The sequence below is a fragment of the Camarhynchus parvulus genome, chromosome 3, assembly GCF_901933205.1.
Source record: "Camarhynchus parvulus chromosome 3, STF_HiC, whole genome shotgun sequence".
Classification (NCBI taxonomy): Eukaryota; Metazoa; Chordata; class Aves; order Passeriformes; family Thraupidae; genus Camarhynchus; species Camarhynchus parvulus.
Window position 1 is genome coordinate 49,627,304 of NC_044573.1, and position 18,286 is coordinate 49,645,589.

General features: G+C 39.9%; 1 protein-coding gene across 3 annotated transcripts in view; it reads left to right on the forward strand.

Annotated features, from left to right (window-relative positions):
- Positions 1-18,286, forward strand: part of ARFGEF3 (ARFGEF family member 3) — a 96,283-nt gene that overhangs the window by 60,691 nt on the left and 17,306 nt on the right. For all 3 annotated transcript variants that reach the window (XM_030945156.1, XM_030945155.1, XM_030945157.1), the window contains 6 exons: positions 27-172; positions 892-1,071; positions 1,447-1,591; positions 2,709-2,831; positions 4,959-5,062; positions 6,434-6,578. In XM_030945156.1, the coding sequence (XP_030801016.1) occupies positions 27-172; positions 892-1,071; positions 1,447-1,591; positions 2,709-2,831; positions 4,959-5,062; positions 6,434-6,578 (843 nt within the window). The remainder of the gene's footprint in view (positions 1-26; positions 173-891; positions 1,072-1,446; positions 1,592-2,708; positions 2,832-4,958; positions 5,063-6,433; positions 6,579-18,286) is intronic.

An 18,286-nucleotide genomic window follows, 5' to 3' on the forward strand; every position in this document is an offset into this window, starting at 1 on the left:
CCATTTATTTTTATACTTTCTTATAGGTGAAGTAAAATCTACACAGGACAGGAGAAGTGCTCTTCACTTATTCCGGCTTGGTGATGCCATGCTCAGAATTGTAAGGAGTAAATCCCGCCCGCTGCTCCACCTCATGCGCTGCTGGAGCCTGGTGGCTCCTCACCTGGTAGAGGTAGGAATGGGGGACGAAAATGGGAATGTGTGCATGAAGCAACAAAGCTGAGAAAGATGAGGAAGGCTTGATAGCTCTTAAAATGTATAACAACCTTCAACATTGTCAAATCTGCTCTGCGTTGTATACACTGTGTCATATATTGCCATACTGCCACCAAAGAGTGTGCTTGTAAGTGACTGAAATGGGCAGGGACAGGGTGTTGGACTTCTGCAATATGATGCAAATTGTGCCTGGAGAAAAAACTGGCAAATTGTGCCTGGAGAGAAACCATCCCAAAGGGCTCTAAGTGACTCCCCCATCTGCCTGTATTCCAGTCAATGTCTGCATCCTTGCAATTCTTCCTATGAAAGGATGCAGGTTTTCTTTTCCCATATAAAGTCAGCTCAGCTGCTACCTTTGGAAGAGAAGAAGGGTGACACAGTCCAAACAAAAGACAGCATTTCACACAAGTTCTGTTCTGTGAGTTTTAGTATTTAATTTATTTATATTTATCTCTATGTGTTTTTAATTGTCAGCCAACTTTCATACATGTGTGGACCTCTAGGCAGCTTGGAGTCTCAGTCATCTGTTTCCAGGGCAGTAGTCTCCTGTTTTCATTACAGTGATAAAGCTGTTTTGAAGGTTCAGTAACTGTAGGGCTTACCTTCCTTGAAAGTGTCTGACTAAAAGCAAATTTTTTGCTTGGACACAGTCTAATCCTTCTCCTTTCCCTGCAGGCTGCCTGTCACAAGGAGAGACACGTGTCTCAGAAGGCTGTCTCCTTCATCCATGACATCCTCACGGAAGTGCTGATGGACTGGAACGAGCCTTCTCACTTTCACTTCAACGAGGCACTTTTCCGCCCCTTTGAGCGCATCATGCAGCTGGAGCTGTGTGATGAGGACGTCCAAGACCAGGCAAGTTAGCGCTGATCAATGTGTCTGTATCTGGTCTCCATGCCCATAAGAATAGTTTCCAGAGTGCACCTGGTCCACTTTAGAGTGTTTCCCAAATTCCCTTTGAATGCTGCCCCTTAATCGTCTTCAAGGAATTGGGAGTGTTCTGCCTACCTAATTCAGCATTGTGGCAGAGCATAGAGACAGTAGACCTGGCTTTAAAGCAATTAAATAAAGATTTTCTACTATCTAAAAAACTTTAAAGACTAGTCTAGATTGTCACAGTGAGGTCCAGGAATGTGTTTAAAGACATTCTCATTCTTTCTGGAGATCCATCTGCATATCAGTTCTGCTTTTTGGTTCTTTTTTTTTTAATCCCTCCTACACTGGCTGCAGGTGATCACCTCTATAGGAGAGTTGGTGGAAATGTGTTCTACCCAGATCCAGTCGGGATGGAGACCCCTGTTCAGTGCCCTGGAAACAGTGCATAGCAGCAGCAAGTCAGAGGTCAAGGAGTACCTCGTAGGAGAATACTCTATGGGTAAGGACTTCCTGCACTGTTTCAAATGTGCTTTTGATTCCCTGGGGGACACAGTAACTAACTCAATATATTTAAATGCCTAAACTGAACAGTGGCACTACAACACTCCAGAACTATACCAAAGTATCTGACTTACTAGTTGGGGTAGGGAAGAAAGCAGACATATTGTTCTGACCTTTTGTCCTCTACATTCTAACAAATTATTTGAATGAGAAAGAATGAGAAAATTATTTGAATGAGAAAAAACCTACTTGAATAATTCTGAGGAAGACAGTAGTGCAAGGGTACTAAGCTTGGCTGAGCATTTGTCACTGTCCTACTGGGAAAAGGACTGTATCCAAGCAGCATGTCTCTTGTGAGCTGTCTTCCTGATTGTATGAAACCTATTGCTCTTATACCTCAGGGTAACTTAATATGATCATCTGGGCAAGTGCTTGTCCAGGCATTTGATCACAAAGCTTTCAGATTCCTAGTGCTATTACAGACCACATTTCTTTAAGAATGTGCATCCTTCCCAGAGATGTTTGCAGTATGAAAATGTGTTAATATGGGAAAATCCATTTTTTCTGTTCTTTTGCCCCATTAGAAGGCATGTTTAAATGTGACAAGTCACATGTAAGGGACATGGTTTTCCTTATAAACTTTGTCATTGAGATCTGTTATGGTTGATGGCTGAATACTGGTGTGCAGAGCTTTTAAAGACAATAATCTACTTCGGAAAATCAAGGCTATTTTGTTACTCTATAGTCTGAATAGTTTTTTGCATGATTGATGTAATCTTGGCAGTTATCAAAAACTAAACCAGAAACTAAACAGAAACCTTCACCAAACAGAAGTATTAGCTCCTGAGTTCAAGAGCTCAAACTTGCTCCTAACATTTGAGCAGGCATAAACTGGTATTTGTCATAGACTGGGCAAAGGAGGAAGTTTCTGTCACTTCCTATGAAAGGCTACACAAGTTGCCCCAGGAGCAAGAGAAGGTTTTACTTTTAAGATTATTTCTGTCTCTGCCCAGAATAGAAAAGATTCTACAGATTCAGTTGAATTGTTGAAAAATGGTTGGAAAATTATTTTTAAGGGGGTGTGAGGAAGAGTTCTCATCTTGTTATCTCCACAGGAAAACGCCAGGCTCCGGTGTTTGATGTCTTTGAAGCATTTCTAAACACAGACAACATCCAGGTCTTTGCCAACGCTGCCACCAGTTATATTATGTGCCTTATGAAGTTTGTCAAAGGACTGGGTAAATATTTTCCTATTAAGTCATGATATCCCACAGAAGAGAATAATTCAATTATGTAATACATGGCATGGTAGGAAAGAGAGGGGCACTGAAGATGTTGAGTCCAGAATGCTTTAAAAAAATAAAATAAATCAAGACCAAGGGATTATTTCTGTAACATTTTTAATACTCTCAGTTCTTCAAGTTTTTATGGCAGCAAAGATGCATCTCACTATGAAAAGTGTCTGCTCCTTAATTTGAAATTAGTTTAGACCAGGATTTGCTTATATTCATGTAAATAATAAAAAAAAAAAAGTCCAAACCTAGAATATTGCAGAAATGGCCTGGCATTGTGCAGAGACAGCATGGATTGTTTGCAACAGAGCAGGGCATGTTTTACACTGTGGGCAGCAGAGACCAGGCATAGCATGTCAGGGTGACCCTGCAGAGTAATTGTCATGCTTCACCAGCCTTCAAAACAAAAGCAAATGGTGCTGGGCTGTTCTGCCCCCATGCTGGTGATCCATGGCTTGCCTTGATCATTAGAGTTTGACAATTTTCACTGAACTGTGACAGTGTTGGGGGTTTTTTTGTGGGTGTAAATTATAGAACTTCTAGTAGTGATAAAATGGAACTTTTGGTTTCTATATGAATATTAATTCACAGAGATGGTTGGGAATAAACCAACACATCTTACAATCTAGATCTGTGAGCAACTCCTTTTGATTTAAATGAAGCACCTAGCTGCAGATCTACTCTTTAATGTTACTCTTGTCTCATTGACCTATTTCACCGTTGATTAAAATGGGGGAAGAATTCACCTGGTGATGTAATTGTAATTGTAGCTATTATAACAAAAGAGAAATAAACTTACGTGTCTAGTACCAGTAGAGGGAGCTCATGTTTTTTTCTGGAGAGCTTAAAAGCCTGTCTTATATTTCTTTATGTTTCTTGCATTCATAAGATAATTTTGACCCCATTGTGGTCACATAGCAAAAAGCAAGGTCTTTTTTTGTATTAAAGGTAATAGGACTATGGGAAACATCGGCGAATACAATGCCATGCTATGTGCATTTTATTGTAAAACTAAAGGATTCAAACTTGGCTGTCTTGGCTGATCTCAGTAGTAGACAAAACTTTAAAATACATTATGGAGGGAATAGTTAAGAGCATAGAAAAAGCAAATAAATATAGTGAAAGGAGAACAAAGTAGGACCTAATAAAAAAAATTAATATTTATCTTGTGCTCTTTATGAGAGGAATAACTTTTTAAGGCAAGAAAATGTTAATGTCAATGGCCATTTAGTCACGCTTCAGATTTGGCACTGAATGAGACGTATTTGGCTAAATTGGAAAAATGGTTTTGAGCCAAGTATTCTAAGGTGGACAGGACTGTAGCTTAAACGAGGCAGGCAGACTGGCAGACAGAGAAAATGATGGAGTGAATGGAGTTATCCAGGGAGGAGCTCTTCAGTAGGATGCCTTGGAACTGCTCGGCTTATTGAATTCCATTAGTGAAGCTGGCCTGAGAGGAGCAGTCTGCTGATTGAAGTTAGGAATACCAGCAATAGAGGCACTAGAACCTCAGGATATGTGTCATACAGCTGAAGGATGTGTGTCATACAGTCATACTGTGAGACTTGATGCCTGCATTAGACAGCAGAAGGAGGTGTAGTGTACAAAATATAAAATGATGGATTTAAGCAGTAAATAAACTAATAGGAAGAACTTCTGGTAGAATAATTTTCCGGGGCAGTGGGGTGCAAATGGATAAAAAAATACTACAGTAATTGAACAATGCTGAATATGAGTAATTAATTCCTATACCCATGGAAGAAAGTGGAATGGAGTCAATATGACAGATAATACAATATATGATTATTAGAACTCCCCAAGACTCTATAAAGAAATATTAAATAGGCATATGTTTATTAAAGCATTTATTAGTATAAAAATTTGTGTACAAACTATGACCACTATTATTGTATTGTTTGTGTGGGGGTCACCTGGTTGTCATCTAAGATCAAACAAAGGATGTTTTCTGAACTATGTTCAAATATTAGGGTGTAACTGAATGAGAAAATAAAATTAATGCTCTATTTATTGCTTTTCTTCTGTCCTTCCCAATGCTGCCTTTCCTATCCCCAGGGGAAGTAGATTGTAAGGAGATGGGTGACTGTGTGCCAGGATCAGGATCTGCATCTACAGACTTGTGCCTTCCCGCGCTTGATTACCTCAGGAGATGTTCTCAGGTATGATGAACAATCTTATACAGGCACTAACCTGGCCTGGGAAATAATTCTGACCTGCAGGCTTTGCATCAGTCATTGGATGATTTGCATGAACCCAACAGAGTCTGTGGTGACCCTGATGGTAATACCCTGCACTGCCAAATGGACGGTGGGAATGTGAGGGAATATCATACCTTCCAGGCCAGTTAGCAGTGGGGAAACTGAGGTAAAAACACTCAGACTCAGGGAGCAAGTGAGAAAACGTAAATGTTCAAAAACATTGTAGTGACATAATTCAAAGCTAAATTCATTCTTATTTAAACAGTTACCATAAACAGTGTTGTGAATGAAAGACAAAAAAAAATCAAACCAAGAAGTTGAGAATTCTTTTATTTTAAGTACAAGAGGTTGCACCCTCTGAAATGCAGAAGCAGCTTATTTGTACTATGCAGACTTATCTGAAGCTCAGGTCAAATCTCTAATAATTAGAATGCTGGCATGTTTCCTCTAATCTTCTTGGACACAGCATATATTATTATCCAGGGTTACCTGGACAATTTTTGTCTGATTTTATAATGTTATTTGTATTTCTGTAGCATCTGCAGGTCTTTTTGTTGGACCCAGGCCATGTTTTTCTGAGTACAATACAAAAGCACAACAAAGGGTACTATCATTGCTGAAAGTACTTAATATCTAAATTCAGAGATAATGGGTGGATTCAGTATGCAGACTGAGAAAAGAAGGGAAAAATAAGGCAGCTCAGAATAATAAACAGCAGACATACCAAACTCAACTTGCTATCTTGTTCATCTAAAAAAATAGTGAATATCTGTGTGTATATCTAATGTATGTTCTGTCTATACACTATTTGTACCACATTGCTACTCCTCGTCCTTACAAACTCCAGTTCACAGTGAGGGGGAAATATTTTCTCCTCTTTAAAAGAAGCAGCCATTTATATCTTTTTGTACCTTTTAACTTGCCAGTAAAAGTAAAACAGGAATGACAAAAAAAAAATCTTGTCTGTATATTGCAAGTACATTATTTACTTAGAAAGACCTGATTAAATGCTGGTATTATCCCTGCAGTAGTACGGCTAACGGAGCTTTGTAGGCCATAGATGCAATCAGTGAGTTGTAACCTTTGCCCTTCACAAATGAGAAGAGAGCACACTCCCATCTCAAAAATGTGTTATTTAAATTGCTGCTCTCCCTCTCTTTACCCACAACTTTTTACTTGTTAGTGAACCGAAGACTTCTGGCCTCTAATTGTGTTTGCATACCTTTTATTTTATTTTACAAACCTGTGTTTTATGTGATTGCTTTTACAAACTTTCCCATGGATATTTATCTTCTCTTTTTTTCTCTCTCCCCTCTTCTCCACCCTTCCAAGCTGTTAGCCAAAATCTATAAAATGCCCTTGAAACCCATCTTCCTCAGCGGCCGGCTGGTTAATTTGCCCCGAGGAGCGCAGGAACAGTCAGCCAGCAGTGAGGATGGGATTGAGTGCATCCTTTCTGACTTTGATGATGACACTGGTAAGTGCATTGAAAGTAGTAAATTCAGAACTCATTAATTGTTTCTTCTATGTGTTGCTGCAAATTTTGCAAACTGCTGAAAGCAAAAAGGAGGGAAAACTTCATAGTTTGTTGTTTCCTTGTTGTCTACACACACCCACATGTGCACACAGAGCTTGAAAGGTCAGGTCCTGTCACCTTCTTTAAAAGATACAGTTCATATATAAGAAAAATACAACCCCTCTCTTAGGGCAAGATAACAATATTTTGATTAACAATTATTTTGATTATCCTGAAATTCATAATACAACCATTGTGTATTTCTGAAAGCTAACACAAAACTACTTTCTAGACCACAGCTGAAGTAAAGGAGTGAAAATCTTTTAGAGTTGGTATTGGCAGGCCTGCCTTTAAGAAAAAAAAATAGTATTGAATTACAGTCTACAAAGATAAAGAATAATTGTTTAAATCTTTCCAAACTTAGGCCCTGTGGTCTGTTGAAATAAACAGGGAATTTCTGAAATCCATAAAAAGCACTATGACCTCCAGAAAAAACAAGCAGCATTTGTCTCCTGATTATTTGTATGGTTTATATGGGCTGTGGATTAATCAGGTGTTGGATGAACTAGAACGTACAGAGCCACGCAGTAGAGGAATGCAGCCTTATGGCTTCTGGGCTCAGGAGACCTTCACAGCAGTACAGCTGGTGCACGGACAGAAGACTATTCAGCTAATTAAAGTTGAAAAGTGGCATGTTTATTCAGTATACTGGGCACACTGGGAGGTAGTCCTCCAAAGACATGTGTGAATTTCCAAAACTGCAGCTTCTCCATATATCCTCAAAAGCTCTACATATTCATAAAGACATACAGACACCTATACATATGCATCACCTGCTCCTGCTTGGTATTACAATGAGATGAATATTCATTACGGCTGCGCAGTCATCTTCTTGAATTGGGTCAGTGGGCTTCTGAAGATGAAGTAAGAGGTCTTCCTCATGGTAAATTCTTCACCTTTATCTGGTTGCCAGGACTTTGTGACCCCTTGGTCATGGTCCATACTCCCTCTCCTGGGCCCAGTCATTGTTAGAAGCCAGGTGTATTTGTGGTTCCTACCCTTTTACAATTCTTCATATATTCCCTGTAATTTCTAAGAATACAGCTAAGTCAAATACAGGATATATTGTCTTTTCTTCAATTATCCCCATCTGGTAATAATTACTCTTTTCTTAATCTCCTTGTTAAGCCCTCAATCAAAATATATGGCCTTCATCTTACCAGCTACATTTCTAACTTAACCCCTTGATTCATTCCCCTGTTTCTCTGCAAAGTTAGTAAATTCTTTTACTGATACACAGATTCTTCTTCCTCTAACCAAGTCGTGCGATAAGAATCTCTTAAAAACACCTACATTTTTGATAATGAAATTAAGGTTGCCACTGATTGTATCATCCTCAAATTCAAAACAATCATTACAACAGACAAAATCAAACTTATGCTAACTAAAATCAATAAAACAATAATTGGGTGAACTAAAGCATTAAGTATACCCATTGGTTTTACTGACTGTCCAGAAAGTACATCCCACTAATGGTGAGACAAATCTTCCTCTAACGTTTTAAAGACTCTCAGTGTGGTCTCTATATCATGATGTATTGTAATTCAGATCTTCTTTCCCATAATTTTAATTTCTTCAAGGATTTCCTTTAGATCTTCATGTTTTGGTAACTGTTTGACTAAAGTTAAATTCATTCCTATAGGCACAGGTGACATTTCTTGCACAGTAGTCAAATTTGCCTTTAGATACCGACGTGATACAGCAGGTGCCTGATAGGAGAAATCATATCCTTCAATTTTGGCAAAGTTACAAATGCACAGATTAAATTGTGTTTCATTTATGGCGAGCTCGTCTACTGCTATAGTGGAACATGCTATTCTGAGGCATGCACAACCTTGACTTACATACACAAGCAGAGTTGTCTGGTTGACTGAATGAACCTCAGAGTGACAAATGCTTTGTTCTGTATCCAGACAAGTATCTTGATCATTATTCATATTTCCTTCACAAATAAATCCTAATTGTCTTCTCGTGGCACATGATTCTATATTAATAGTCTGCCAGTTCCCTTCAACTTTCTGTGTCCATGTTCTGAGTTCAGAAGGATACAGTACAGTTCCTTCATTATTCAACCTTAAAGCCACCATTGGGTATATTAAATCCACTGATGCATTATGTATAGTCAAAACAAAAGCAGTACTACACTTGTGACAGGATCATGGGTAAAATTGACCAAAACCCACCAAGATTAAGTTCTCTTTCTTATCCCAAACAATTTTGCAGATCTCAGTAGGAAAGGTGCCTTCTCCACTTTCCTTTATAACTGAGGCAGCCACTGATTGCATCCATAATTGTGCTTGTACACACCTAAGAGCTAAAGAAATATTCTCAGTACCCAAGGTGTTGATTATCAATTCATGGTCCCATTCTTCTATATTTTCCCATTCTGGTAGTATCTTGGACACTTTCCACTGGTTGGTACCTAAAGCTAATAAAGGAGATTTTTTTTGTAAAGGCTGTTGTGACTTACTTGTGTCACTACCAGCTGCAGTTAATTTGTTCATTAATACCTCTGAATCCATTGCATTCAAAACCCCCAGTCCTGTTCTTAATAATCCAGTCAAATCTCTTTTTCGTCTGATCATATATGGTATACACTTCTGTAACCAAGTGGTCTCATCCATAAAAGAGGTCTTAAGAAATGGGGTACGCTCCAGTTTAATGGCAGAAGCATTTACCTGCATTGCCATTTCTACCCACTTCAGGGACCATTTTGGATTAAGCAGTAGCCTTTGGATTCCTGTCTTTTTAATAGCATATGGTCCAATTTTGGTAATTATAGGTCAAATAATCTTTTTTAGGGTCTGGATGAGTGTAGTCCGAGTATGGGCAGTCTGTCTTGGTAGAGGCTAATTGGTTGTTCTGGATGTTCTAATTCTATGATTCCAAGGAACGACACAGACTTGAGTTATATTGTAGTCAATTCTGTGGTTCTTGTCTGCACATCCTTCTATTTTGAGTCTGAATTCAGGACAGTTGCTTAAGCATTTGTCACAACATTCAGGGCTAATCCAGATGAGTTCCATTGGTTCTTGGTAGAATTCATGGAACCCATCCTGAACAAACGCATATTCACATCCCCAGACATTTCTCCCTTCCCAAACAGATGCATTCGTGACTCTCAGCATTTTTGACAGAGCCTTACGGGAGTAAAAGTCATAAGCTTTTCCTCGACAAGTGTGTATATCAGTTGCATTGTACATACGTGGTATTGCATTAACTTTGGTCATGGTCATAGCTATGATCATGAAGGCCACAAATTTCCAAATTACACTTGCCATTCTTTGAAACAAAGTAATTTTAAATACAAACTAGATTAACTTTTCTTCTTACAATGTACTTATTTTCCCAAGTAAGCTTTTATTTCAGTTCATTACCACCCAGTGTAACTTTCCAAACACCTTCTGGATCCTTTTTCACTCGCGTATGGTGGATCCAGGTATTCTGTTCTTTGTCCTTGATTGCAGTAAAAGTGATGAGAAGCACTTGGAATGGTCCTTCCACTGTGGCTCTGCAAAAGAGTTGACATATACATAGTCTCCAGGCTGTATGTCATGTACTGGTCCTTCTAATTCCCTGCTCCAAATCCCAGCCACATGCTTCTCAATTTCTGAGTTGTTTGTTTAGGGCCATCGTGTAGCTGTGTAGCGTTTCTTCCCCTGGTGGGGTTGGTGTTTCCTCTTGTACCCCCTGTGGCCTTCCATATAATATCTCAGAAAGGACTTAATTTTTCTTTTGTCCTTGGTGTAGTCTGGATTTGAAGTAATACTAACGGAAGAGCCTGGGCCCAAGGTAATTTTGCTTCTTGCCATAGCCTTATAATTTGTTGCTTGATTAAATGATTCTTTTTTTCCACTTGGCCACTTGACTGGGGATGATATGGAGTATGAAGTTCCCAATATATGCCCAATTAGCAGCCAATTTGCTGTACAATTTTTGAAATGACGTGTGGCCCTCTATCTGAAGATATTGTGGCTGGAACTCCAAAGCATGGTATACTGTTATCTCTTGTAACAGTACTTTAGTTACCTCTTGCACCTTGGCAGTTCTGGAAGTAAAGGCTTCCAGCCATTCTGAAAAGGTATCTGTCAATACCAATAAATGTTGATACCCCCTTCCCTGGGAAGTTCTGAAAAATCAGTTTGTCACTGTTGCCCAGGCCCATAGCCTCTTCCAATTTGTCCAAGTTTTGATTTGGGAATATTTTTGGGGTTTAGTTTGGAGGCAAAAGACTACATTATTCGGTCACTTGAATAACTGTACCTTGTAAATTTCTGGCTACAATCCTATCTTTTAAATAATTATACAAAGTGTCTATTCCCCATTGGGTTTTCTGATTCTCCTCTTTTAATAGTGACCATAACAAATAGGAGGGGACTACAAGTTTTCCTTTCCCTTCTTGTGTAATGGCCCATCTTTCCTGATTGTATTTCCCATTCTCAGTCTCAGTAAGTCTCTTGTCCTTCTTGTTATACTTTGGCTCACCTTCTAGAGAAATTTGTCCATCTGGAATTAAAGCTGAGTGGGGTACCTTCCAGTTTCACTCAGAAACACTCAGAGCTCACTTTCTGGTGTGCCTTGATATGCATGATAGCTACCTTCGCAGGTAGCTTTCCTTTCTTAAGCCTGACCTGCACAGGGGGTGTGTTCCTTGCCCTTCCTGATACACCAGAAGCCCATACCTCAGGAAATACCTGATCCATTATTTTCTTGTTAACCTTTTCTTCATCTTCAGTACTGGTCTTATTAATTGTTTCATTAAATGTAATATTAAACTCAACATTTCTACATACTGTTGGTCTTTAACCTCCAAAATAACCTCCCTATTTTTAAATATGATTTTTATTTCTAGCTGCTCCAACAAATCCCTACCCAGCACTGCCTTTGGAGTGCTGGGCATATCCAAAAATCTGTGAATTCCCTCTTGCTTTCCAAGTTTATATTTTAATGGTTTGCAAAAATATGCTTTTTCAGATTGGCCAGTTGCCCCCTTTACTATAACACAATTGTCTATATAGGCATTAAAGCTTTATTTAACATCGAATATGTTGCTCCCATGTCTACCAAAACCCTCATTTTCTTTCCTTTATTCCCTAGCTTGATTTTAACCAGAGGGTTCACTAGAGTGAGACCCTCCAGTCCCCCTCAGTCTGCTTTGACCTGCACAACCACCCCTTCCCTTTTGGGGTTTCATCTTCTTTGTTCATAGCCTTCTCTCCGTTCCAGACATTGGTTTTTCCAGTGACCAATTTTCCTGCACATTGATCTTTCCCAAGCTGAGGCAGACCTTGTTTTGGTGGTCCTTACCCATATCTCCCTTTTCCTCCTTCTCTCACTACTTCTACTAGTTTTCTCATCCCTTCTTTGTATCCTTCCTCTCCGTTGCTAAAAACCCTCCATGCCTCTTCTAATAAGTTTTCTAAATTTCACCCCATTGGCCCCTGGATCTTCTGAAGCTCATGCCTAATGTCCCCTGTGTACTGTCTCAAAACCAAATTTGCTAACTGTTGTATCCTGTCCTGAGAATCAGGATCTAAAGATGTATAATGACGCATTGCCTTATGGAAGTGATCTAAAAATTCAGAAGGACTTTCAGAAGGACCTTGTCTCACTTTATATAGGGCCAGCCAGATTATGGTTTTAGAAATTACCCTCTCAATTCTTTTTATTATAAGGTCCCGATAATGTTCAAATTTTGCCAAATCTTCTGGTTTATTTGGATCCCATCATGGATCCTGGAGGGGGAAAAATTCCTTAACATCAAGTTGTGCTGTTCTACAAGCATCCTCTACTAAATTCCTGGCTGTTTTCAAAATTAATTGCTTCTCTGTCTCAGTCAAAGCATCTAACAGTAATTGAATGTCAGCCCAATCTGGGTTGTGTTGTTTCATCATATATTTTAATCCTCTAGCGGTGTCTATCAGATTGCTTCGGTAGTTCTTGGCAAGCCTTTCCCATGCCTCTAAGTCAATTGTAGAAAACAGGATTTTAACTAACATCCTCCTTACTTCAGGTGCTATTGCCGCCCATAAAGGTGCTTGTATTATTTCTTTTGTTTATTTTCTGGTCGGTGGTGCCATGGCACCATTTGGGGAGGGCTCCTCATCTTCACTGTCACTATTATGTATTGGAGGATATAACACTAATAATGGTTTATGTGATTCAATAGTAAGTGGAGGAGCAGAGAGCTCAGCTTGTTCCTTTAATGCTTCCTTTACTTGCTTCCTAGTCTGAGATGCTGTGGGGCTATGTGGGGGAGAAGGAACTGGAGTTGGAATTAGGGTCGCCAGTCCTTCCAAGTCTGCATCCTCTCCTGATCGCTCTTGTCATTTAGGAGGAGGCCTAAACAGGTCAGCTAATTCCTGTTCTTGTGCCTCCTTATGATAAACTTTGTAAGGATGGGTTCAATGTTGATTTATTGAACAAGTACTGCGACATCATTTGGATTTCCCTCTATTTCCTCTATTTCTTCTCAAGAGCCAATACTAGGGGATCAGAGGGAGGTTTAATTCTACAATCTCTCTGCCACTCAGGATGATTCCGGAGAGTAAAAAACATATCAGCATATGTTACTTCCTACAATTTCTATTCCCTTCTTAAAAATAACATCAGCTGCAATAAAATGTCACAGTCTAAGGTTCCAGCTGGTGGCCATCTAACAAGTCCTTCTAGCCTATAAAGTGGTCACACCTGTTTACAAAATGGAATTAAATTCCTTTTATTTTCAGTTCCTCCATGGCCCACCAATTCTTTCCAGTGTGCCAAAATACAACCCAAAGGACTAGCCTTAGAAATTTCTTTACTCTGGTTAGTTCCCATTTTTCTTTTCCCAGCGCTTCTTTACGTTATGTAAACTCTTCGTCTTAATTTGAAAGTCTCAATTTATAAAAAGAGGCTGAGCACACTCAGTTCTATTTAATTCTGCTGGCTTCCCTAAATTACCTGAAACTCCCTTCTTCAATGATTCAAACAACCTGTTACTTTCGTGGCCCTCACGACCGGTTGCCAAAAAAATCTTTATAGCTCTCTGAGTGGTCTTTGTCTCCTTAGAATAACACGAATGACAAAGTGTCTGTCTCAGTCACCTCCACCTAAATGTCTGTCTGTACCACAGCTCTTCACACTGAATGCAGCAGAAACAAACCCAGGGTTCACAAGGGCAGCCCTTTGGACAAGCAACCTGTACCAAACTCGGTCTCCTCCAATTTCTATTTCTATTCATAGGACATTTCAGCTACTTATTTCTCACTCTCTCTACCTAAACTTTGCATCACAAAATCTTGCAATCTTTTCCCAGTTTTCTTCTCACACAACCCAATCTTCAGGTACTAAGTGTGACTGCAGACACACCAACTTTAAAATCTCTGGTTCAAAATCAGCTCGATTAAGGCATTGTTTCCACTGACCCAGGGCACACTCGCTTTGCTGCCCTGCAGAATATCAGTAATATCATCCTGCACAAATATTATATTTCAATAACACCCATGCACAATGCTGACCTCTAAATGAACCAGGGGCTACAGAGAAACGTCCGCAGAGGCAAGCTATCCCATGTATCCCTTCATGAAGTTCTCCACTCTCTACTGTAGGAAATTCCCAATCTAAAGACACTAAATGGCCCCCAGAAGTCTTATATAATCCTTCTAGGTAAACCCATTAGTTTCTTTTATCTATTCTGTGATTCACCGGAGTAACAAATTCCCATGGATCAAGTCCGAACCACTGTGTGAGAGGGATTCCTTTAATTCTCCTAGCCATGGTTAAAACAGCCCATATGTATACACACTTCACTGTGCAGCTCACCACAGCTCCCCTTTTCCCTTCTCAGGGGGAAAATGTACCAAAACTGCACACAAATCTCAAAACCACACCAGCACTCTACACAGACTTTCCTAACTCTAGGTCTCAACTGACCTTTTGCCTATAAATTGTCCTTGTCTGCCCCTCGGCAGAAATAATAGCAGCCTTCTACACAAATTCCACACTGTAATTAATCTTACACAAAATATTGCTCTCACTACAGGCAGGAATTCCACAAACGCAACCCCATATCAGATATCAGAACTAAACCACGGGGGTTGTCCTCCCAACTCATTTTGCACTGTTCCCAATCTTCTTCAGAAATATCTAAATTCTTGGGACGACCTTTTCCACAGACTAAATTCACTATCTCACGTTCCGTATGTGCTCTCTCCCAGTGATAGTACTGTGGGAATTCTGATTCTGGAAAATATCTGGAGCACACGGGTCTCCGCCTGTAAATATACAATGCCACCTTCTATTGCAGCTCTTGCAATGGAGAAGGACACAAGCATAGTCCTACCCAGGTACCCAATAGAAAATTGTCAGATTACACAAAAAGCAAGAAGTTACTCCTGGTCTTCTCTATCTCCACAAATTTCTGAGATTATCCTCGGCTGGGGGTAACTCCCAGTGAAAAGCTAAATAACAGTTCATTCAGCTTGAATATCTTCCCCCTAAAAACACCCTTTCTGTCTTTCCATCCTGTGATTTTTAACCTCCCAGTCTCCTCCTATAGCCAAGAACTCGTCTGGTTCAAGGCCAAGCAACTTAAAGAGTGCCTCTCTGGACAGTTGAGGCCTTGCAGCTAAAGCCCAAGCTTCGCCAGCCACCTCTAGCAATTTATCAAAAATAAACAAACATCACAGTAAATACAAAAACCAAAACACCAACTAAAAAAATCAACTAGTTGCAAGTATTACTTTTGACACAAGATAGCAGTGTTGTCTTAGAAATGAGCTAGTTACCAGCTCATTGCAACTATACCTTTTGACACAAGATAGTAGTATTACCTCAAAAAGGCACAATATCCCTCAAAAATAGTGACAACTATGATTTCCAATAGCAAGAATCAAAACTCGCATATTTCATCAAATACACACACACACACAGAGTCAAAAATAGCAACAAATAAAAGAATAGCAGCAATACAGAGGAATTTGCCCAGTTCACCCCAGAACTGCTAGTGGGTCCCCTCGACATGGGAAATTACCCTTTAGCCAGCAACCAAACCCTTCAATGCTTGCAAGCAAACCTATGGGCTTATGTTGCACACAAGGCCTCCCCTGTGACTTACCAACTGTCCCCTCAGCTACGCGTACGTACAATTTAGAGACTAATTTCTATAATTGTAAACATACCCTTTGTAATGCCAGAGGTCTTGTCTGTCCCCACAATGAGCAGACCGGGAGCAGAGGTCTCTCCAGGAATATCCCAGTGGCTCCAGGAATATCCCCGTGGCACCTGGAGGTGTCCACAGCCCAGCCTGGTCTTGCAGTAAACAGGGGAGTCCTGCTGCAGTTGCCAAAATGATGCACAGACAGAAGACTCTTCAACTAATTAAAGTTGAAAAGTGGCATGTTTATTCAGTATACTGGGCACACTGGGAGATAGTCCTCCAAAGATGTGTGAATTTCCAAAACTGCAGCTTCTCCATATATCTGCAAAAGCTCTACATATTCATAAAGACATACAGACACCTATACATATGCATCACCTGCTCCTGCTTGGTATTACAATGAGCTGAATGTTCATTACGGCTGCGCGGTCATCTTCTTGAATTGGGTCAGTGGGCTTTGAAATGGGTCAGTGGGCTTCTGAGGATGAAGTAAGAGGTCTTCCTTATGGTAAATTCTTCACCTTTATCTGGTTGCCAGGACTTTGTGACCCCTTGGTCATGGTCCAAACTCCGTCTGCTGGGCCCAGACATTGTTAGAAGCCAGGTGTATTTGTGGTTCCTACCCTTTTACAATACTTCATATGTTCTCTGTCATTTCTAAGAATACATACAAGTCAAATACATGATATATTGTCTTTTCTTCAATTATCCCCATCTGGTAATAATTACTCTTTTCTTAATCTCCTTGTTAAGCCCTCAATCAAAATATATGGCCTTCATCTTACTAGCTACATTTCTAACTTAACCCCTTGCTTCACAGTCACTTCTGAATATGTGGACTACTGAGCTGTTCCAACCAGGCTGCCTCTGTAAAGAGTCAACTGTAGTCTGGCAGAAAGCAGGCTGAATCCAGTGCATTTCATTCATGTACCTCCCCAGACTGGCCCTTGGTACCACTTTTGTCTAGACTCTTCCACGACATGGATTGTCCTGTTCCTGCTACCCTGGATAAAGGAGAGAAAAGCTGCTCTCTGAAACCAGAAAGTCACAAATCCTAGTTTTTCACAAAACAGCCTTTTACTTCTTCCTATGCTGGGTTTGGTTTGGTTTTTCTCTCTTGGGGTTTTAGGATATTCACCCGGGATGTAGGGGACCCAAGTCATTGAAGCCTCTGCTTTGAATTAGACTTGGAACTTGGCCTAGGGTCTTCTCACCTCAGTTGCCTACTGTTCTGAAGTGACCCTGCCAGTCAGTCTCTTGCTGTAAACAGAAGTACCACCCTGCAGCAAATAAACCTTTTGGTTCTTGTCAGAGCTGTGCCCTGAGACTGTGACCCAGTTTGTTGTTTACATGGCAGTGGTGTTAGAATGTTGCTAGGCAAACTGACTTTACAAAGGCACAAGGCGGTCTTCACCTGGCACTCTAGTGCTCAAAGTCAGTAGCAGGATGAGACAAAATGTTTTAACCTACTTTGGCATATTTGCAGTATATTTTTATACTGTATTTGATTTCATACTGGACTCTTCAGGAGGGTGTTTTAGAGATACTCAGTTCTCCCAGATTGGAAAACATCCATATTTGACTCTATTCAGAAGTATCATTAAAGTCTAACTGACTCAAAACAGGGCACAACACTACCCTCCAAAAGTGCTGTGAATAAATAAATCGTCAACCTAGTTACGAAGTAATGATGCCACTGTTTTTTCCTTGTTTCTCAGGAAGATCCTTGCAGTCAGCAAGCTCAGTTAATCTTAAAAAAAGTTCCCTCTTGTATTGCTTTTAGAACATAATTAGCTAACAAGCATCATTAAGATATAGACTACATCAGCAAAGCTACCAGTGGCAGACAACAGGAGCTTATTAGTGAACCAAAGTAAAATCCATTTTAGCCTAATAAACCCATAGCCTTTTAAGGGGATTTAAAGAGTGTAATGTGCAAGATCCTTCCAGTTGTTCATGTTATCATGAGGAACTAGCAGATACTTAAGGGATCTGTGAAAAATTAAAGGGCAGCAATTCCTAACCATCTTCAAAATAGCATTGAATACTAGTTGTATCCTGTAATATTTTAGGGGATATCTGCTTGCCAGTATAGATGAGAGCTCACCTGTATCCTGTCTGCTGTTCTGGCAGTTGTCCAGTTCTGTGACCTCTTCAACATCTAAAGATGACATGTGAAGCAGCCTGATCATACTGCATGAGACGTTTTTACTCTTCAGTCCTGAGTACCAAATAGAGCCAGTTAAATTATGGCTAGTCTCCTCAGGAGTCCTACTTTAAAGCATAACCTAAGAGAGTACAATCTATTCTGGGCAGCATTTGCAATGGTAATGAGATGAGATTTTATTTATGTATTTTTGTGGGATGTTTTACACAAGGTTAAAGAGACTGAGCTAGTAGGAATAGTAAAGTATGACCAGAACAAGGTGTGTATTGATGAGGAAGGATGGGACAAAACACAAACTTGATA